Source organism: Poecilia mexicana, unplaced genomic scaffold, assembly GCF_051168715.1.
Source record: "Poecilia mexicana isolate PSO_F unplaced genomic scaffold, ASM5116871v1 scaffold_22, whole genome shotgun sequence".
NCBI lineage: Eukaryota > Metazoa > Chordata > Actinopteri > Cyprinodontiformes > Poeciliidae > Poecilia > Poecilia mexicana.
Window position 1 is genome coordinate 10735739 of NW_028263391.1, and position 23495 is coordinate 10759233.

General features: G+C 39.7%; 1 protein-coding gene across 5 annotated transcripts in view; it reads left to right on the forward strand.

Annotated features, from left to right (window-relative positions):
• The window catches only part of fermt2 (FERM domain containing kindlin 2), a 43042-nt gene extending 19754 nt beyond the window's left edge, over positions 1-23288 (forward strand). For 2 of the 5 annotated variants that reach the window (XM_014971810.2, XM_014971818.2), the window contains exons 4-17: positions 5386-5514; positions 7734-7766; positions 9307-9532; positions 9652-9754; positions 10028-10135; positions 12220-12354; positions 13396-13445; positions 14016-14140; positions 14286-14392; positions 14465-14683; positions 18719-18739; positions 19801-19925; positions 20036-20177; positions 20736-23288. In XM_014971810.2, coding sequence (XP_014827296.1) covers positions 5386-5514; positions 7734-7766; positions 9307-9532; positions 9652-9754; positions 10028-10135; positions 12220-12354; positions 13396-13445; positions 14016-14140; positions 14286-14392; positions 14465-14683; positions 18719-18739; positions 19801-19925; positions 20036-20177; positions 20736-20909 — 1697 coding nt within the window. In that variant the 3' untranslated portion in view covers positions 20910-23288. The remainder of the gene's footprint in view (positions 1-5385; positions 5515-7733; positions 7767-9306; positions 9533-9651; positions 9755-10027; positions 10136-12219; positions 12355-13395; positions 13446-14015; positions 14141-14285; positions 14393-14464; positions 14684-18718; positions 18740-19800; positions 19926-20035; positions 20178-20735) is intronic. The other 3 variants (XM_014971827.2, XM_014971836.2, XM_014971843.2) reach the window with 3 other exon arrangements.
• Positions 23289-23495: the final 207 nt, after the last annotated feature.

A 23495-nucleotide genomic window follows, 5' to 3' on the forward strand; every position in this document is an offset into this window, starting at 1 on the left:
AGGGATGACTTTAGGGAATTTTCTGCTTATAAGATGATGTGTGCTTTTTTTTTTTTTTTTAGTCAACAGTAATGAGAATTCTCATGAACTCTGGTTAAAGTGCTAGAGAGCCCATAATAATGTTCTGATAAAAACATTTCCAGTTTGTGTTGGTGTGCATCCTATTTGCCTTCCTCCACCATGAGGATTTATTTACTTTCCAACATCTAACCAACACTTTGCTACGGGTTTTGTGATGTTAACAAAAAGCCTCCTTTCTGCAGGGTAACGAGTAAGGTTTCTCCACTTAATTATGACATTTAGTCATTCATTACAGTAAGCAGAGACACAAAAGCAGGATTTCATATGTACTAACCCATTTTACAGTACATAGATCAACTCCTCTCAGAGGCCATAGTTGCCAACCAGAAAAAGATGCTCTTTATCTGGGTGGAGGTTGATTTTGCCTAAAACAGAGTCATTTTCAAGTATCCTGGTGTTCACAAGTGATTGTAGGATGGAGCTTGAGTTTGATTGAAAAAGCTGAAAGGAAAGGTTATGTTCCCAGTTAACCAATCTGTTTATGTAACAATCCTCACTTTTGGCCAGGAAATATTTATCAGGACCAATAGATTTAGAACGACTGAAATGAGCTTCCTCCTGCAGATTAGGCACTGCTTAGTGAAGCTGAGCGGAGACAGCTGAATCAGTATGAGTATCTGATCAGGATACCTTCTGGATGCCTCCTTGTGGAGGTTATCCAATAGGGGGACTCCGGGGCAGACTCATAACCAGCTGTAGGGAGTATACAGTATTTCTCTTCTGGAAACCCCTAGAATGAGTTGGTCTCTCTGGCGGGAAGGAAGAATGTGTTTCCCCTCCTGGACCAATAACCTCTGACCTGGTGTGTGGGTAAGGGATGGATAACGAACAGATGAATTAATAAATCTCAGTGGATCCAGATGAGTGTGGAAACAAAGGCTTAAGGCAGCACTTTTGTATTGGGAGTTTGACTTTGATGGTCTTTTCAGTAAAGTTTCTGATAAGTTATTTTAATGTTTGGGCTGTTGCTTTGTTGTTTAGCTCCAGCAGATTTATGGCCCATCAAGCTGTGGGCTACTTATCTTGGCCTAAATGTACTGGCCAGTCTTGTTTATAATATAAAACAACTGTGGTTTGACTTAACTCTGACTCCTAAATCAAAAGTGTCTTCTTATTTACTACACTTTAGGCCTTGTCTGATAAACAAAGCAAGCTGTTTTTTTACGAATGAGCTCATGTCATATTGTAAATCCTTAATTTTTGTCTTCATGGATGTCCATGTAGGGTTTGCACCTTTTTATACTGTAATTTCTGGTGTTCTAAAATTAGACTGTGACAAAGTTTCTGTCTTTTTTGTGGTGGGTATTACTCACTGAACTGAGTCATCTGTTCCAAGGAGCAGATCTTTCACATACAGCTGGCTCCCTGTCAGCCCCGCTCCTCTGACCTCAGGCCTGGTTGCTGTCAGAAGTCTGTAGGATAGAAGATGGGGGACTTGTTGTTCCTGTCCCATTTCTGTTGACAGAAAAGCGACAAACATTTGTCAAAAAAAATCTCATTAGTCACATCTCCTCCATACAAGATCATCCCAGGATATGTGGTGAGTTTAGAAGAACTGATTTCCCTAAGATGAAGTCTTAAACCAACACAATGCCATACAGTTAGACCACTGACTATGTCGGTAAAAATCAACGAGTGTTTTCCAATGTCTAAAAATATTTACTTTATTCTTCCAGGCTCCTTTTGCTCTATCAGTGCTTTACTTCTATGTGGTTTCACAAAAGTAAATCATATTGTGACTTTTACTCTATTATGCCGTTTCCCGGTAATTCTACCTTTATAAAAGTAGGATGTAGAATATATCAATGCAGATGTCTCGTGTGAGATGTTTGAGCATCTATGTGCACGTATTTAAAGAATCTTAGTTGAATATTTTGCATGGTCTTTAAAGGAAATTCTGTCATTAGAATAATAAAAACACAATACAGTGGACCCAATGCATTGTGGAGTTTGGTGCCCACAATCACCTGCAAATGTCTGTGAATATTTAAGACCTCTCTAAAGAAATGAATCTGTGATTACTGAACGGTGAATTGGTGGGGATCCAATGCAATGGCCAAAAAATAAATAAATAAATTATATAATCATTTTGTAACATAAATTACCTCCTGAGTCGTTTGCATGTTGGAACCGAACACAAGCTTCGCACTGTTTGCCTGGAAATAAGTCAGCGGGTGCTTCTCTCTGTGGGAGCAGATGACAAACTGTTAAAGTTCAGGTATGTTGGAGAAGGGAGATTTATTCCTGAGATTTATGAGGAATCACTGAAGTGCTGCATCTCTTTAAAATAAGATGCTTAGAGGGTCATAATGTAAGAGACAACATGATGTAATACCATTCACAATGGAGAAAGCTGGTAAATCCTGAGATCTAATCACTGTTTAAAAGTATGAAAGGGCAGAGCTGCTGCTAGTGGAGGGGAAAAAAAGTCAAATTTATGATACTTAATGGTGATCTGAGGGGGCACAGAACGTGGTGGTACATTTCCAAATCAAGTCAGTTCCATAACAGGAAGAGATGGAAAGCTTCTCGCTCTCCTTTGTAGCAGCCAGAATAAACTGACATGCCTCCCTAGAAAATACCATTTCCTTTTAAAACTGATTCTTACAGCTTTTACGTCTTTCCTGTTGTTGTTATTTAAACACCTAACTGAAACTGAAAATTACCAACTATTACCTCAGTAAGACTTCCCACACTGAAGAGCGTGTTGTTGGCGCAAGCTTATTTCTGCTATGTCCACTAATCGTTAAAACAACCGTCATGTTTGTTACCAACCAGCAGGACATACACGTTTCATTTTGTCATGTAATCTGGATGTATAATTCAAGAGATTTGACCAAGTTTTCCAACAAATTTATAAAAAAAAAAAAAAATCATTAAAATCTGAGCTGAATAACACAGACGAGGGTCACAATTTAACCCATGATACAACAAATTAAAGACATATCTTCATTTTCATCAGATGCACAATATTACGAAATGTCTCTTTTGTGTGAATCAGAAAATTTTCCATTATGTGTGTACGAGCTAAACTCTTAAAATGACAGTGTAGTAAAATGCCACATGCTTCTGCTATGCCTCAGCTAGACGCATGTCCTGTCCAAGTATTCGCAGCCTGAAACACGTCACACAGTGCATGTGTTTGTGTGTCAACCAGCCCCTTCGCATAGTTCAGTCAGGTTAAAGCTCAGCAGCACGCTTGGAGCTCACATGGCTGTATAAGGGCAGAGGGACTGCTCCAGTGCTGCAACAGTACGAGAATGAGGGAGGAGGGAGACGGGGAGAGAGGACCAACTCCCATCTGGTAGTTCTTAAAACTCCTGGAATGCTTTTGCTTTAGTTACACAAGCCAAACAGCTTCTCACCAAGTCAAGATGTTCCCCTCGAGCCTCCTGGCCTCGCTCTCCTCAGCACCTCCAGCGACCTCCTCAATCAGTCTGCCACAGTTGTTAAAGCCTTCATCTGTGGTGGGTTTTTTTTCTTTATGTCTGTGGAAATGAGACAACGATCAGCTGTGTACGAAGACGAATTAAAAATAATTAGAAATGTCTTTCCAATATCGACATACTCTTTGATTTATAAGGAATCTGCGAGGAAAGCCAAATCCAGCTGAGTCCAGATGTGCTCCCTCTGCGTTTGGCCCATCTGTTTTAATGCTGACACTTTCTGGCTCCTTCACCTCCTTCGTCAGAATCGTCCTATCAAAGCTGCTGCTGAATGTTGGCTTTCTGCTCCAAGGGATGGAGAGAAAATAAGAGAAGCCCGGGCCGCTGCTTGAGTCCATCTACTCTGCATGGTGTCGGCTTCTTGCACTCTTTTTTTTTTTTTCATTATTCAAATTAATAGGAAGCTTCTTGGGTAAAAGATGTCATTCCTTAAAATTTGCCATCAGCACCAACTGAATTCATCTTTGATGCGCTTCTGCTAAGGAGGAGTAAGGCTGTGGCTCCCATGGCTCAATTGGTGATTACAGTAAAGCGAGATTTTTGGGGGCCATGAGAAAAAGGATTTTCAATTTTCCACGCCATGTGTGTACAGCTGTTTGCAGTTCTACCCATATACCCCCTCCTGCTCCTCCTCCTTTCTGTCTTTCACACTTTATGTTGACTCGGCATCCCTGTTTTCCGGTCTTGTGTGGCTTCATGGTATTGTTTCTGGTCCCTAGGAGAAGCCAGGTGGTTTATTTAAGGCCTATAGTTGAGAAAGCACTAATTACTGTTTGTTCACGTTGACAGGGGCCATTTACTGGTATCAAGGTATACAACGGTTTCAGAGGGTCCCATCAAAATTCCTAAACACTTGTTGTGAGCTTAAGCGTCTTATTATTAACATAAATTAACATAAACGTTAGGCGTGAAGGGCTAACCAAATATATTATTAGCATGTAGAGTCTGAATACATGTCACTAATCACAAAAAGAGTCTTTTTTTATTAAAGATTTAAAAGTAGTTGGTGAACAATCCTGTCCGCAGACTGCATTCCAAAATATTGGAAAGCAAGATCTCAGACGCCTCTCGGTGTGAATGGCGTCTAGACCATGTAAAAGCATCAGGTTAGCTGATATGCTGCATACTGTGCAGCAGTATGTGCATAACGGTGGAGCAGTTGAAGCTTATTAGAGCAACACTGCATAGGGACTTTTTTGTTATTTAAAATGAATTCACAAATGAAGTGGAGGCAATATTTCAAATATATATGGTGAGAAATGGAAGATAAAGTCTAAAAGCAGTTTCTTAGAGTACCTAATATGCAAGGTTATAAAAGAATGGATAAATGTTTTGAGATTTCCCTTGGACAGAATAGGCTCTTTAACAACTGCATCAAATGCAACCAGGAGTTATCTGTTAAAAAAACAACAACAAAAAAACAACTTCCGGCTTTGCACAGGTAGATCGTCTGACTAAACGGCATATAACAACATTGTATCATCAGTGTTATATTATAACACTATCAGAAAATGGTAGAGTGTACTTTGCAATATGTAATTGAAAATACATCCAACTTTTCTTTTTGTTTTTTGCTGCACTCATCAAAACTAAGTTAACACTGAGTATTCCTTAGTATGGTTTGTCTTTGCTGCAGTACATATAATTACTCCATTCCTGTTTTGGAAACAGACCTGGTATTTTCACCCAGCATTATCTGATCAAAATAATGTGTCAAATCTCACAACAGCCTGTGACAAGTTGATGTTTCCTTTCAGTATCAAAATCTGTCTCCCTTTTGTCGAGTTTTGTTTGGCTTCTTTATTTTTATACCACATCGAAAAACCTTTGCTTCCCATTTCTGTGTCGTCCACCTTAGATATCCGCCACCCAGAGGAGTTGTCTCTACTGCGCAAACCTCGTGACCCCAAGAAGAAAAAGAAAAAGTTGGAGGAGGCAGAAGAGGACAGTCTGGAGCTGGAGGGTCCCCTGTTGACTCCTGGATCTGGTGAGGCACACACAGCTTTTATATTTCTGTCTACATTAAAATAATCTTTGTTTATGTTACACCGACACTGTCCTGAAGCAGCAGGTTGAACAGCAGGTTCTGCTGGCTCACACGGAGCGTCTTCCATTCTTTTTGTTTGTGCTTGACTGCACCTGTGGTTGAGAAACCACTGAGATAACTCCACACTGCTGTTTCTTGTGACCAAATGTGAATGTGCGAATTGGAGGCCTGCAAGGGATTGACAGCCATGGCTCCCAATTCTTCAGCAGGGAGGACTAAGAATGGTTGAGATTCCACACATAGCTGGTCACGCTGCCATTTTAAGCCCAAACCAGGGAAGAGGAGTGCAGTTATTATAACCGTCCTCCTCCTCCTCCTTCTCTTTGTACTGAGTGATGGAGAGTTGCAACCACATGAGCAAGGAGGAGCAGAACAAAACAGGCTGGGTCGCTGTCACTGATTTATGGGACGGAGTAAATGAGTCTACTTGACTGTTGCTCCATTTCCACTGCTGTTCTTTTTATTCTTCCTGTAGAAAAGCTTTTTTAAAATGCTTATGTCAAATTAGAATTAATCCCAGAAAACGCAAAAAGGAACCACCTCATAATAGCAAAGATGATCACACCCAAAGTCACATCATTGCATAACATGGGTGTGTGACATTCAAGATGTACTTATTTCCCAGTGGGTGCGTGTGGTCACACTACGAGGCGGAGCCGAGCTTCAACAAACACGTGCAAAATCTACTTGTTGTCATTGGTTTCCTTGTCTGCTCTGTGTGCTTCCTGCGGGGCCTCCCTTTCAAATCAAAAGCTGCAGTCTAAGGCTTTATTTCGTGGTCAGATTGTAGGATGTTCTGTCCCTTGAGGGGAGGAGGTGGCCGCTTAGCCCAGGTCTCCTGATCAAAATCACAAGGCTTCGCAGAGAGGCAGCGATGCAATCAGAGTGCGCTCTTTTCCCCTTTCCAACTCCCTACCAGTGTGACTCGTCACATGCGGTGCTGCTGTTAATCAGTCAGTCAATAAACTGAAAAGGATTTAACGGCGATTTGGGAATGATTTATGCTTCTTCTTTTTTTAAAGCAAAAATGTATGAAAATAAGAAATTACACCATTCATTTTATTTATGTTTCTCATTCCATTTTACAACAGATTAGCAAAATTAAATGTGCATAGGTATTCCAGTCGTAGAAGTAAATTATAAAATAACAAAATTGAGAGACGATCTTAACATTATAAGAAAAGAAATCACTGGTTATATAAACGGAGCTAAAAGGTTAGACAATTGTCTTGTTGTTTGTCGTGCTTATGACACAAACTGAGACTTGTTCCCACAGTTTTCTCCTAAGTTGGCAAAACCTCTGATGACTAGGGCTTCATACCAGACATGCACCAGAATTTGATTTCTTAAACTCTGATTTCTGGTTGAGAAATCAGCGAGAATTTTCAGTTTGATCTGCTGTACAAGCACGCCCTAATACGTCTGCCGGAGGATGACAGTTCAAACATTTTGATGTCTCAGCAGTTTTGTAAAGAGGAGAACTTGACCCTAAATTGACCTCATTAGATAATATGAAGGTTTTTTTTTCAAGCTGCAGTGGAGTAGAAGACAGCCAGGCTTCAGCATACATTTATTAAGACTGCTAGAGTAAGGGAGAGTGAGGCTTCAGCAGATAACAGCAGGGATGTGCATATTACAGCAAGGTTTCTCCTTATTTTATCTTGTGCTATTAACCTCTGTCTTTAATAAATACTGTCTATATATCTAAATCTTGGATTTGGAAATGTTGGCAGACTTTGGAAAACTTTACTCAAAGCAGATATTAGAATTGGACCATAAATCAGAAAATTGTTCCTAAACTGTACACTCAGGATACGTGGTCATTTTGACCACTACCTTGTCTGAGTTTGCAGTCACTGTTGCTGTGTTGAGTGATTACGCATACATGGAGGGAACCATGTTGGTTGTGCCCAACCCATCTCCTAAAAATGGGACAAACTGACTCATTCGCCCTGGCACTGTCTCCGGAAATGCCACATAGTCTTACTTTAATATTCATCTTTTGTCTTTTCTCCTGATTTTTTTTTTTCTGTTTCCTCTTTCCTTGAAGAGTTTGAAGCATCCTGAATCTATCCTACTAATTTTATTTCTTACTATTCCTCTCCTTTTTCCTTCACTTTTTCCTGTCTTTCCTTTTCCTACTTTCTTTCTCACACCAGCCTCTGAGATAATTTTCATCGGACCAGTGAAAGGTAAGCTTTTCCTTCTTCTTCTGTCCTGTGTCTTCTGCACTGCTTCCTTATCCTTCTCCCCCTTCCGTCGGCGCATTAGACCTCATCCGTAGGCTGAAGGTCGGCAGTAGAGTCACCTGACTTCTCCTCAAGAGAGAGTCACCTGACATTAGTAGTCTCATGATACAAACTTATGCATCCTATTAGGTCAAACCTCAGTTTTTTTGGGGTTTTTTTAGTAATTTGCTCTCTAAAGGATGTGCAGGACAGCCAGCAGTTTAAACATACATTATTATTCTGTCTTTATGGCTCAGATAACAACCCAAATAGAAAAGTAATCCGGTTAAATTTATTGTCTTCTGCTTTTGTTTTTCTTGTTTGAGGTCCTAACTGCAGCATGCATCCAAGTGTGGGAAATTAAGGGAATTCCATTTTGCAAGAACTAAACAGTAAACAGGATGGAGGAAGCTCATTTGTGTTTCTCAATAAACTGACAGCTTTGTCTTCTACATACTTGCACTACATGGTTGACATTCCTCATGAGACCCTATGGGAGATGGGAGTACTCTCCCTGCCCTGGTGAACTCGGCATTAGGAGGAAGACCTTGGAGGATCAGTTGGATAACACCCTCCCCCACATAAAATGGGTGGTCAAAGCCGGCACCGCTTTCTCATGACCTTAGCTAACAAACACAAACATACACTGTCACAAACTCCAACCAAACCCACTTCCTTGTTTCTGAAGAGATTTAGTGGTTTAGTCAGCTACTTCTTGACCTACGGCTGTAGGAGGAAGAGAGGGAACGAAGGGGGTGAGATTGCCAAAAATACTCTCAACAGGAAATGCAAACAGCTTTACCCCAGGGACTTGTGTGTGTGGTGTTGGATTCCAACTCTGAAAACCTAAGGAAAAAAATTGTACATGTAAATCAATGTTTGGAGCGCTTGAATATAATATTTTGTTCAACTAATTTGTTCATATTGTTAATTTTGCCTGTTGAATCTCGCCTTGGCTGTGCATAGTTTGCTTCTGCAGTGTAATTCTGTCGGTATGTGGTTGTACTTCAACAGGTCTGCTTATCTTATCATGATGCATTATTGGGAACACTGCTGGGTGGAAGTTGTATAGTGATGTTGAATGCTAACTGGTCTTACTAAGGATATCATTAGGGTTTCATGTGATTGACTCAAAGTGGGGCATAATTGTGAAGTGGGGAAAAAATGCTTTCATATTCAGTCCCTTTCACTCTGATATTGCTAAATAAATTCCAGCACAAGTGGAGAAATGCAAGCCACACCTCAGATTTTCATTTGTAGAATGAAATCTACAAATGATTTGTAGATAATTTGTAGATGATCTACACTACTTTCAGTTTAGTTAATTCTACTGTAATGGTTGTAATGTGGGAAAAAAGATCATGGTAAAAAGATTTAAAAAAAAGCTTTGCAAAGCACCATTTATGTAGTGAAAATGTTTGTCTTTATGCATTGTGTGCTTTTCTTTGTATGTGGATAATGGCGGATTAACTGGAGATTTGGGTTTGTGGTTTTTCTATTGCAGGGAGTGTCTACTCTAGTCCAGGCTTGTACAGTAAGACCATGACCCCCACCTACGATTCCAGAGATGGCAGCCCCCTGTCGCCCACCTCAGCCTGGTTTGGGGATAGCCCCCTGTCAGAGGGCAATCCTGGCATCCTTGCCGTCAGCCAGTCGATAGCCTCACCAGACATCCTGGTTAAACTCTACAAACCCCAGTCCCTGCTGGACAAAGCCAAGATCAATCAAGGGTGAGATGATGCTGACCTAGTAGTTTGGAAAAAAGCCAAATCATCTTAAATGTAAATATGTTGTTTTTACATCGTTTAGGGCTGTGCGGGTTTTTATTGTAGTTTTTATGTTTGTTCAGGTGGCTGGACTCATCCAGGTCTCTCATGGAGCAGGATGTGAAGGAGAACGATGTGCTGCTGCTGAGGTTTAAATATCACAGCTTCTTTGACCTCAACCCTAAGGTACGTCTTAAAGTCAGGAAATCACAAGTAAAGCAGTAGCTAGTTTTCTGTACTATACAGTCATGTGATATTTTAGGGAAAAATATAGTCACTAAAATGTGTGCCGTCTTCATATTTCAAGAAACATTTGTGATGTTCTTTTGAGTTTGAATCTAATCAAATTCTGTGATTTAATGCTAGTCTGGTCGTTAAGGCAGAGCATTTCGAGTTCTGAGACTTTAACAGGTGTTGCAATGCCTTTTCCCTTCAGCATGTGTTTGTATTTATCTGCAGTATGATGCCATCAGAGTCAACCAGCTCTATGAACAGGCCAAGTGGGCCATCCTGCTGGAGGAAATTGAGTGCACAGAGGAGGAAATGATGATGTTTGCTGCCCTGCAGGTAAGAACAGTGTGTTTGTGCGAAAGCCTGTTTTTTGTTTTTTTTTTCTTTCCTTGTTGGGTATATAGATCTTAAATATGAAGGGCTTTGCAGTCATTTTTGTCTTTGGATGTTGTAACCAACTACCTGATGCTAATTAATTGGACTGGATCCCAGTCAAAAGCTGGGCCATATGGCTGCCAGTTGGGCAGTGCACACAGTGTCTTGGTGTTCATGCTGCTTTACAACCTGATTGCTGCTGTGTTTCTTCGTTTTCATGGTACTGCTCGTTCACTAATGTTCTCTAGCAAACCTCTGGGGTCTTTACTGAACAGCTGGGTTGATACTGAGGTTGATTTCCACACAAACACCCAGTTTACTAATGAGGTGACTTTTGAAAGCAGCTGGACTTTATAGAGGTGTGTCAGATCAAAGAGGGGATGAATGCAAATGCATGCCACACTTTTTAGATTTATAAGTGTAAAAACATCTTAAAATCCATTTCGTTTTACTTAAAGTTCATAATTATGCACCACTTTGTATTGGAAGGTCAAATAAATAATGTCTATATTGTTTGCATTCTGAGAATAAGCTACATTTTCAGTATTGTTTCTATGGGACTTTTTAGTATGTTTACATACATCCATTACTTTTAGTTACTTCTAGTTTTGAATTACAGTAGGCTAGAATCCAGCCTATTATCCAGGCTGCTGGTCAAGTAGTGGGGTAATCCCTGGGCAGGCCACTAGTGAAAGGGGAGCAGTGGAAATGATCTACAGATGTTAGCCCCTTTTGCTTCCTCAAGTTGCCACATGGTGCCCTCAGCTATTTCTGACCATCATAAACTGGGTGCCAAGACCTGAGGACGCCACTCTGTCCTCACCCCGAGGGTAATTATAGTGCGTATTTGGCCGCAGGGCTCCATGCATTGGCCCAGACCACCCATTCCAACAAGATACCTTCCCATAGACCTGCTGGGCATTCCTGTGAAAGCTCTTGCAGTCTGAGGTGTGAACGTGTATTTTATCAGACTGGTAATAAATCACACTTGAATGGTTTCTTGTTGCTGTGCCATTAGTGTTGCTGATGGACGTTTGGTGTTCCGACCGGTGGCAGCTCTATCACTACCTGTCTATTAGCACGTAGCTCTGCTGCGTTTCATCCACTTACTAAGAGCATAAGATTTCACAGCTGAGGGAGGCAAGCAGACATCTAAAAAAAAAGGAGCAGTGATCGTTTAGTTCCAGTCTGGTTCCGCTGGGCGTTTGCATGCCGTCATCTTGACATTACGCAGAAATTTGGCATGTGATGGTTAAAAATATAACCTAGAGCCTCAAAATGGGAAATTAAGCTTTGTTCTTTACCATATTTTCAAAAGAAATGTCAGTTCAGAATAAAATGTATCGCATCAAACTCTTTCTGCCAGCCTTACTGCTTGTATGCAACATATTTCTGCCAAACGCAGCTCTGTGGCTTTCACTTTCTGGGCAGCTGTTCATTCATATATCGGTGAAGGAGGCTGGTGATGAGTTGACATGGAAAAATGCCATTTGTCAACAAGCTGTTTTTAGTTTTGGTGACTCACTGGAGGATTTTCTGTAATGAGGCTATCCTTCTGAACTGTTGTTTCCATTATTACTAACACGTTTCCTCATCTTGCACATATGTACCCCAGTGAGAAAGATTTTTATTTGTTGTTAAACTTCAAATACGTGCTATGAATGTTTCCCTGACCACATCGCTTATTATGCGGTGCATTAGCATCGTCTGTCATTTTGTCCTATCCTGTTGTTTTTTTTAAACTTCCTCAGTTTAAAAAACGTTAAATGGTACACAGTTGCAATAAGCTTTACCATACAAGTATTTTTATAACATTCATTGCAGCCCAGCTTTCATTTATAAAAGGGAACTTGGAGCATTTTTGCAAGAATAGCAACAAACTTCACAGATATCAGCTAACATGACTACGGGTTTTGCTCTCTCTACTTTAACTAATTGTTTCAGCTTTACTGGTATAGTGACATTTCAATACTCCTGATTGATCTGTATGGAAGAAACAATGAATCATTGAAGTTGTCTGAACTGAAGCATTTTTTTCCCCTCAGTACCACATCAACAAGCTGTCAGGCATGTCTTCCGACAACCACATGAATAACAGCGAGAAGGAGGTGGATGAGGTGGATGCAGCGTTGTCTGACCTGGAGATTACTTTGGAGGGAGGGAAAACCTCCAGCACACTGGTATGAGAAAAACTCTGCTGCATTTTTTTATTGGTGAAGTGCATTTTGCAAACTTACAATGGGAAACCAATTTTTTCCCCAGTTCTGAGGTTTTGGTCCGTGTTTTTGTTTCAATTTTGGAGTTCATGAGCTTAATTTACGCTTCACATAAAGTTAACAAGGACACAAAAAGGAGTACGAAGAAAAATAAACAAGATACAACTTGAGTGTACTATAAACTCACAATTTCAGTAAATATATCATTTAGATTGTGTATAGCTACTTTTACTTCCTTTTCAACGCCATTTGCTAACATTTACTTTAAGTGCATTTCTAGGGCCTGACATGTAAACCGATGGACACTTTTGAGTGGTGTAGCAAGCTCAAAAGTGACTAAAACTGAAAATTAAGATTTAAGATTTATGAGCTGTTTTTATACTGCTTGGCTATATGAACGTGTTTATATGAACTTTAATTCACACAATTATTAATGTGCCAGCCTTTGCACTTCAGTGTGGGAATGCTGGTCAGAAATAACATCTGGTTCAGTTCTTTTTTTCTACCAGTTTTTGTCACAAGCAGCCATTCGTCAGTGTAATGGATTACAAGTAAGCTGGACCTTCCACTGAGCTCTGTTAAATCCCTGGGTATGAGGGCAGTGTGTTACTCCTCAGTGGAAAAATTGGCATTGGTTTCAGGGAGGTGCTTGTCACCAATTTTGTCTTGAGCTGCCTTTTCGTTGCGTACATAAAGTAATCACTCTTCGGTTTTTCATTGTCATTGTGCTCATTTTCTTTGTTTGCGGTTTGTTTTTCTCTTCACATACAACTTGATTTTGGGCACAGAACCAAATAAAAATCTTTTATTTAGTCCTCTTATATTGGTCAGCTCTTTAAAAGTGATACATTTAAAGTCATATAAATTCTAAACCAAAGGACATGCTAAAAGTTAGATTTGGTATATTTCTGGTGTAAAACTTCCTCACTTCAGAGTTGCTAATTCAACTGTTGACACATGAAGCATAAATGTTAATGGATTTTTTTTTTCCCCATTTCCTCTCAGGGTGACATCACATCTATTCCAGAACTGGCAGACTACGTCAAAGTTTTCAAGTAAGTGTATTTTCAGAGCAACACCTCCCTAAAAAAAGCATTTGCTCTTTCTCTGACATACAAAATGCAAGTAACTCCTCATAAATTCAGAAACATCTCTGATTAAAAGATTAAAATAATTTTTATTAACTTTTTAAAGAAATATTTTCTCTTTCCAACATTGCACTAAACTGTAATGGTGCCAGTACCAAAGACCATTTAAATAGGAGGGAGCTTTTAGTTTCTCTTTAGGGAGATTAGTTGGTGGAAGCATATTTTGAATCCAATCCGTTTTTGGCTCAAAGACGTTGCTGACAAAATGTTGCCTCCTGGGGTATTTGTCTCATAAAATATGCAGGATAAAGTTGTTTGGAGTGGGGGCTGTGATATTGAGGAGCATTTCCTCTGTAATGGTTTTCCACAATGCTGGCTCCATTCCTCCTCACCTCGCTGACTTTACACTTCAGGAGCTCCCTCTCTTCCCCCTCTTTGTATTCTCCTATGATCTTTCCTCCCCCGCTCTTCCTGCTAAAGAGTATTGAGCATTTTTCCAGCTGAACCCTGATATGTCTGTCTGCTGTGCATTTCTAGACCCAAGAAGCTGACGCTGAAGGGCTATAAGCAGTACTGGTGCACGTTCAAGGACATCACGATTTCCTGCTACAAGAGTAAAGAGGAAGCACTCGGGACACCGGCACACCAAATGAATCTCAGAGGTGCAGAAACACAAACATGCCTAAAGTGTTGCATGATTCTCATCGTGAAATGTGAAGGTTTATTTATCTGCTTTAAACATGTTATGGTAGGTGGCGTGTTAAAAGAATGACGGAAACCTTTTGTCCTCATTTCCCGTCTGCTCAGGTTGTGAGGTAACGCCAGATGTGAATATTTCTGGTCAGAAATTCAACATCAAATTGCTAATCCCCGTGGCCGATGGGATGAACGAGATCTGGCTTCGGTGTGACACAGTAAGGCTGAATCGTTTCCCCAGATTTCTCCTCTCTCTGCTGCTCTCCTTAATTCCACTGTTCTGTCTGCAGGAGAAACAGTACGCTCACTGGATGGCAGCATGTCGCCTGGCCTCCAAAGGGAAGACCATGGCCGACAGCTCATACAACCTGGAGGTCCAGAACATTCTCTCCTTCCTCAAGATGCAACACATGAACCCCGACCCTCAGTTCATTGAACCAATCACCACTGACATCAACCCAGAGTGTCTGGTGTCTCCACGGTATCTTAAAAAGTACAAGAACAAGCAGGTGAGCCACCCAGGTTCTGCTGGAAGCTTTAATGTAATATTTTAACAAATGTTTGTTTTTTTCAAATAATTTGTTGTTTTATAGATTGTTTAACTGTGCAATTTATTAGTTGAGCTGATTGGTGAAACGTTTTATGCCCAGATATCAGTGACTCTTACTCCACATTTTCCTTTTTTACTGTTTTTTTCACCTTAACTTCCCGTACATATCTTCCTCTGTCACAGTCAACTTTACATCAGACTTTTAAAGCACAATCTTTACAACACCCAGCTGCTTTTGCTAAACTCTTTCTATCCTCTGATGCAGCAAATCAGAATTCCTTATAGGGCTGAAACGATTCCTCGAATGATTCGAATACCTCGATTACTAAAATTCCTCGAGGAAAATTTACCTGCCTCGAAGCTTCGTTAATTTATGTTTTATTAGTTAGCGCACCGTGTTCCGGCCGGGACTTCATTTGCGTTGCGCGGAGCTCTCACTTCCGCCTCTGAGTTGTTGACAAAAGCTAAGTCTCAGCGGCATAAAGTCCAATCTTCAAGACTGGCCCGTGGGGATTTTATTGATTGATGATAATGCCCGACTTTTTATCGTTTTTGGGGAACCAATAAGCATCCTTAAAATGACTGGGGGAATGCCTGGAGTACGGCAGCATTTCTCCTCCGGGGCTGCTGGTTGAAAGCGAACGGCGGGAAGAGCACTGAGGTGAGCGGATAGCCTGAACAGGGCGGGTGGCTGAGTAGCTGATGCTTACCGTGTAAATGTAGCTTTACCGACGAACCGCACAATAAATTTCATATCCCGGTCTGAAGAAACGGGTGGCGGAGCGCATCGTACATGGCTGGTAGATGAGTTTCTGAGTGTGACCAGTGAAGGTGTCGTAAATATCCCGTATTGTTTCCCCCCGTGTTCATCCCCCGGTCTAACGGTTCGTCAGTCCGCTGGTCTATTTCCTCCCCTCCACCCCATCTTACGTTCGTTCATTCGCCCTCTCCTCCCACTCCAGGCGGCATTTCCCGTATTTTCAAACCCAAAGCGTGACAGGTTAGGTGGCAAGGTGAGTTTAATTAATCTATTAAACTCACTGAAGATGAATACATAAACTAAAAGCTGGATTGTAGACATTTTTTATAAGCATATTTGTGAGCCTGCCTCTTTGTTATTAAATTCAATATAATTTCAGATTTTTCTATAACTTTTCTTCTGGTTAACTTAGAAAGTGAGCTATTATTGTTACAGGTTAGTTTTCTAAACTACAAAAAAGCAACTGTTAGGGATGCTCAAATATGAAAAATTGGACTGATATTGATATCTGATAGTAACACCGGTATTATGCCAGATTTACCAGTATTTCATTTTAGAATTTTTTTTATCCGATTACTTGATTAATCGTAAGAATAATCGATAGATTACTCGATTACTAAAATATTCGTTTACAACAGCCCTAATTCCTTATGGCCAAATATTAAATGCACCAAAAAAGTTGAGCTAATTTTCAGCTTAGTTGGCCCTGGCTAGTTGGAAACTCCAGCAAAGAATATTTTACTGCTAGAGCACTGTACTAAGCTCAAGCAGGTCACGTTGACAGAAATGCTCTTTAATGTGGGTGCTGTAACTTGAAAAAACCCAAAGGGGGTAATTAGTGAGGTAACCAGAGGAATCACAAACGACAAAGCTTTTTAAAAGGAAACCGTTTTCTCAGTATTTGCACATCAGCAGATAACAGACAGAAAACTTTATAGATTACGTTAAAAAAACTTTTTGAGCTTTATAACCATTCATTCTGTATTTGGAAAAGTTTCCAGCCTTTTGGGAAACTAACAGGAAAGGTAATGACAGGAGGCTGCTGTTTTTGTAATGTAAGCCAGGCTATGTGCACTGATCTCTAATAAAAGCTAATAATTTAAAATATGAGGGTTTTAAAATAAGACGCTACTTTGTTACATACTATTGAGAAGTTAGCTTGGATCCTAACAAAAAATGAGCATTCACAGCAGGATAGCTACAAAAAAGGAGTTTTAGTGCTCTTCTTGATACTTGTTATATTTTAGTTCTTACAGGACAATCTAATAAACGTAAAACTGGCATCAGCAGGTGAAAACTTTACCAAAGCCTGGGGTTTGAATCGGCTGCACAAGGTTTTAGCTGCATCAGTGTTTTCATCACATAATTCCTACATTCTGTTTAGAAATCACTGCTCTATTTAAATCTACACAACAGAACTGACCTAGAGTTGAGGCAACACAAAGCTGAAAACTGTTGACTTGTTTCTTTTATTTTTCGTTCAATCTCCAAATTTGGTGCGTCTGAAGTTGTTTCAGCAGTAGGAGTGAAAGTTTCCAACATTTAATCCCTACCAGCCTTTCAATTCTCTTTCAGATGTTGGGAAGATTCTACACTTTGCTCAGCCGATTTGCATGCAAACAAATAGGCTGCTGTGTGTACAATGCAGCAGCTGTGTACACGGCTGCCATGGCAGTGTTAGTTAGGGATGGATGAGGCAGGATCTTACCTCTGTACTTTAGCTTAGTCACTCAATCTGGAGCTGTTTAAGTTGGAAGTAAAAATGTGGCATTTTGCCAGAGGGAAGGATGTCAGGGGGGAGCTGATACAGTAAACGATGACTCAAGGAGTCTGGACCGCCGCCTGGAGTATCACAGATATCCAGAAAGAAATGGAGACGGAGAACAAGGATTAGACAATCACGAATTGCTATAAAACAGGAAGCATTGAGTCATCGTCAGAGTTGGTGTTGGTTCCAGGGATATCACAGTTGTGGTTAGTAATACAGAAAACTAAACTTTGTTTTAAAAGGCTTTGTTCAAAACTGACTGTAGTTGAGATTTAGTTGGGAATCGTAAAAGAATAAGTTATTATAGTCTACTGTGGATAAATGTACTGTATTTTATGTTGCTTTTTTGCTAGTTTGGTATGCAATTTAGTTTCTGTCTTGACTGAAAAATCAATCAAAGAAATGGTGCACCAGACAAAAAATCTATTTTCTGGCATAACCATCGAAGTCCTCCCATCTATATGCTACTGAAAACATGTTGAATTTTCCATATGAATCCATGCTATTTCATTAAAATATTAATTGTTTTTAAGGAACTTTGCACATTTTTTACCAGGGGTGCAAACAAATGTGTCCTTAACTGTAATAGCTGCATTTCAAATACATCACCAAAACTCACACCAGCCCGGTGTGATGAATGTTTTCCACGGGCTCAACATGAAAGGGTAATGCTGTACTGTATGTACAGTGAGTGCCTTATGCTCACACACACACATGCACACGTGACGTGAACTTGTGTAGTGGGCGTTGAGGCATCAGGAAATGAACCTTGCTTGGGAATGCTGCGCGGGAAAACTGTCTGGGGAAAAAAAAACCTGTAAACCCTCTAGCCGGCTGCGACCCCTCCCCATCTCCCTTCAAATCAGGCTTCCTGTTGCAAGATTCGTCCAGGGAGACTTCCGTGCTGTTGCTCCAAGCGGATGTACACACAGGAATTTCTGCATTACGTGGGTTGGAGCACTGTCTGGTCTGCTTGTACAAGTTTAGCCATAAAGCAAGCGATGGAAGAGTTGAAAAGCAGCTCCTAAAGCTTCAAGACTTTAATCTTCAGCCCCACTGAAGTTGGTACACAACGCCATCTTGTGGTACAATATATGAGGAGCTCTGATATTTTATTGTCTCTGTGGAAGTTATGACACAGTAAACACAGTCAAAGCCTAAATATACAATTCCAGTTTCTATTTGACTGATGTTTTCCTTGACAACAGTGTTGCCGTCCTTCTTTTCTTTTTTGAGCTCTACTCTCCATTGTGGCTCAATACTGCATGACACCTCATCCCCACAGTCCTGCTCTTTCATTACAGTTATGCCGCAGTTTCCAGCATTACTTTTTTATTATTGTTATCCTTCCTCCCTTGATTCTAATCTGTTTTGCCTGTTTGTTGTCCAAACTTTTTTCCTCTTTCTGTTTTTTCTGCATCTCTGTCAAACTCCTGCATCTTTCCATACCCACCTCCTCTCTTCAGCCAGGCTATGTCAGGGATTTGGTAAGTGATGTGTGTCCACTGGGTGTCTTTAAGCCATTCTGCATGTTTGTGTATATACTTTCTTTTTTGTCTGGGTGCTCCTCTAACTATAGAAAGTAGATGGGATAATTACTAATGTGTCTTGTTTGTCTTCAGCTATAACGAGTTTCTAAGAGTTAATAAGGAAAAGAAAATCACATGTGAAAGTATTGCTATGGCTTCTACTTCATGTTGAAACAACAATCTTAACAAATATGTCAAAGACTAAAACATGGAGTTCTGCTGCATGCTTTAGTCCATTTAACACTCATAATAGATTAATAAGCGTTTAAATGACTTTAGTATTAGCTTTATCACACTGCTTTAGTTTGTGTGTCTCCAATATAACTCAACTGGAGGTAAGTGAGTGGCAACAGTAAACGTGTTTTGGCCACAGTTACTTTACAAATACACACAATTGTGACTGAAACAATTTTAGGGTAGCTCTGATCCTGTGTTGACTTGTGTGGCATTGATGTCGGAGAAGAATAGCTGTTCAGGTTCACTGCAGTTCTTATGCATCAGCATCAAGCCAGCGTCTTGTCAGAAATAAAAATAAAAGGCACAGGAAAAATAATGACCACCACATTAAAACAAAATTAAAGAGTTATCAGGACGCGTCATTAGAAAAACCATTGGATTGTAACGTATGGCGCCCCCTAGGTGACAGGACTTATTTTTGCATTCACACCGTAAGTTTTGCATTCCCTCGCAGTGATGTATTTACTAGTCACTTCATGCGCCATCTTGAACATGGTAAGGTTTTATTATATTTGATATCTTGTTTGTGAAATACTTGAGGTTTTATATCTTTCTAAAGCGCCAGGTCAAATGCACCACAAACATATCTGTGAACTCACCTCAATTCTTTCTATGTCTTGGCAAGAGTTTATATTGAAGTGTGGATTCATATTTGATGGGGTAGTTGTTGTGTTATGTGGTGACGGGATGACTTTGTTGGATTGGGCTTAGTTTGTATTAGTTTAATAGAGCGCCATGCCAAAAAGCTGTTTTTTTATGTGTGTGATTTTTGTCTTTGGCAGATTTCCGCCCGAATTCTTGAAGCCCATCAAAACGTGGCCCAGATGAGTCTCATCGAGGCCAAGATGCGCTTCATTCAGGCATGGCAGTCCTTGCCAGAGTTTGGAATCACTCACTTCCTTGCAAAGTACATAGTTCAATCACCATGATCTATCTTTTTAATCTGTATTTTTTGTGGCATATCATGCAGTCTGCTGAGCTAAACCGTCACTCTTTGTTTCCCTTTTTGCTCCTCAGATTCCAAGGAGGAAAAAAAGAAGAGCTGATCGGAATCACCTATAATCGCCTGATCCGAATGGACGCCCACACTGGAGACGCAATCAAGACCTGGCGCTTCAGCAACATGAAACAGTGGAATGTCAACTGGGAGATCAAGATGGTAGGAAGACCAACGAAAGTCACTAAAATTGTTTTTTCATACGGTGCCTTATCAAAAATGTCCTCACCCTTTGAGGTTTTTCACATTTATCCCTAGTTCAGTGTATTTTATTGGTGTTTCATCTGACATACCAACACAGTGTATCACATAATTGTGATGTAGAGGTTTCCAAAAGCCAAAGGTTTTACAAATAAAAAATCTTTGACGTTTATTGCTATGAATCCTTGATTAGTCAATTCTTTGTAGAAACACAATTTACAGCAGTTCTATCTGCTCATCTTTTGGGATAAGACACATCTAACATTTTCTCCCACTAGCTTTCTTGTTTCTGCTGAACAAAGTATCCCCACAGCATGATTCCTCCTCCACCATGTCATATAACATGGGACTGTTGGGTTTGGCGTTAGGTTTTCATCTGACCAGAACATGTTCTTCTCCATTTTCAACCATGTCTCTGACAAGGATTGAGGCAAACAAAACTTTTTATGAGTTCCTCAAAGGGGGGTCATATATTGTTTGTGTGTTGTCTGATTGACGCGTCATGTCCTGTGCGTTCAGGTGACTGTTGAATTTGCGGACGAGCCCAGTCTGTCCTTCATCTGCGCCGAAGTGGACTGCAAGGTGGTCCACGAGTTCATCGGCGGCTACATCTTCCTGTCGACACGCGCCAAGGACCAGAACGAGTCGCTAGATGAGGAAATGTTCTATAAACTGACCAGCGGCTGGGTCTGAGCAGTCCCAGGCCAGCAGGGGTCGATGATTTTTAGGTCAGGGGTCGGGAAGAGGAGCAGGCTTGTATGGGTTTATTTTATTGTGTTCTGTTGTCATTTTAATTGTTTGAAACTGTGCCGAAGAAGTCAAAGTTTAGCACAGGTATTGCCAAGACTGACACAATTATTGTTCTAGTTATATATATATATATATATATATATATAGCATTAATGCTCTCACAGTCATTTGTTGCGTCACTAATGTTTTGGTTGGTACAATCCAGATGAAGCCTTGTGTTTTAGTAGGAACCTTAGAATAACACCTTGTACCACCACCTTCTTATTCTCCTCTTTGCTTTCTTGTCTTTTCCTCTATTAGAGTTGTGGCCACAAATTTTAATCCATGATGACTGTTTGATCAACCTTTAGATTTAATCCCAAAGAATATTTTCAGACTTGTCTCTCTTAATCATATTCCGTATTTTTCCTTAGGTTGGAAAAATATGGAATTAGAGTTTGTCATTTGCCAAGTCTAGAGAAATGTAGAGGAAATGTTCTTTCAGACTTTTTTAATTATACAAAATATTTTTAAAAAATCCAAATTTCATAACATGTGGAGTTATTTCAATAATAACATTTATCTAAGATTAGTCTTTAACTAATCTTTGTAACATTTACAGGAGCTATTTTAAATCTTGCCTCGTGATGTCATAACTAGTTTAAGTAATTATGGATTAAATTATACTTTGCAAAATGCTCAAGATGACTGAAGTAGTTCAGTTCTTTTACGTTTTGTTTTCAAATGGTCATAATAATGTAATAAGGACTGACAAAAAGATTTTGGCAAATAATTCTGAATACTAATGAATGAAGATAAAGTTAAAAACAGGGAAAATTTAAAAGCCCTGCATTCTCATCTATACCTGGACTGAAGGAGCTAAAATCTTGCCATATTAACTAATATTTATTTCATATAAAGGAATGAGTCAATCGATAAATTTACACCCACCTTTCCCTTTCTATTACTTTACTTTATGTCTCATGGAAACACTTTTGATTTATAGATTCCTCTCTATTAGCAATCTGTTAAATTTTTCTTTTGCTTTCTTATTTCACACCCTTGGTCTTGTTTGGTTGAGCCACCCTGTTGGCCATGTATTAGCCTGACGCAGACCCCCTTGTAAGCCTTCATTTGTATTCAGCAGACTGAATAGGAAACATTTCTGAAAATGCTACACTTCAATGCGCTGTAATAAGCGTCCTGTGGGTTTTACCACCTATGTGTACCGAATAAGTTCAGTGTTTCATTCAGTTTGAGTTATATGCAAGGGCGCCAATTTTTTTGTGACTTGCCTACGTTTTTTTTTTTTTTTTTTTTTTTTTTAAACTGTAACAGCAAGAGATGTGGCCGTCTGTAGCTGCTTTTACGAGTTTTAAGCAACCGGAGACTTGAAATTACAGCTGTGATGTTAAAGTGCATGTACACTACGCAACAGGAGGAACACTATCACAGTCCCTCGAAGCATGTCCTACGTCAATGAAGTCCTGTTTCTCACCGTATAGTATTATATCGTTATCAATACACACCAGCAAAAGGTCACAGAATTTAAAGAATGAATATGCAATTTTCTTTTGTTCTCTTCTCAGTATGAAGGATTGATAAATGAAGTATTGTTATTTTTTGTAACTAATGTAAAAACGCAAACATTTTATAAAATTGTACAGTTTTTTTTTTTTTTTTTTTTTTTTTCTGCTTTGGGGATTTGGAGGGTTTTTTTTGTTTTGTTTCAGAAGCCATCAGTCGACGTGTGTAGCTTTCAGAACTGTGTCTGTACATTGTGGTCTTACTGAGGTCCCACATGATGATGCATATGACTTTAAATGAAGATAACACTAGCCTCAAACTCCTGACTTGGTTGAGATGTTTTTTTCTTATGTGCAGCCAGACCCCAGGTTGAGTCATTGTTGTTCTTAGTTTATTTTGTTCATTTATTTTTGTGTATTCTCTTGTCCCATTTTAAAAAAAAAAAAAACCTGTCAATTAATGGCCAAGAGAACCATATTTATTATTTGTTTGAACTGACAATTATTTACAAACATTTCTGCCTTATATTCAGCTTGTTCACATCTTTTATAACTTTTTTTTGTCACAACTGAAGAGTACCATATAATGTGGTGAAGAAGATGACCCTGGAGTTTGAGACAGTTCAACAAAAATTAATATTAATAAAAAATTGAGAGAAGAAAAAAACAAGCATAAATAAATATATATTTTTGTTCTTGTTGATGTTTGTTTGCCTCCAGTGTCCAGAGCAGCTGTGCATGTCCTGCTGTTCTGTTTTCTGACTGTAAAAAAATGCATTTATTTTAAAAAAACATAATAAAGTAATTTTTATTTAAATTATTTGACTCCAGTTTTTTGCAGAGAGATCTCTGTAAAAAACATACCAAGTGGTAGGGGCATTTGTGTTTTCAGATATGGACTCTAATAGTGCATACATAGTAGTTCTTGAGTTGCTGACAGCAGCCGAGTGCAGAGAGAATGACAAGTCATCATGGTGTACTTGTTCACTTGCGAACAGGAGATATATGGACTGATGGATTAAAC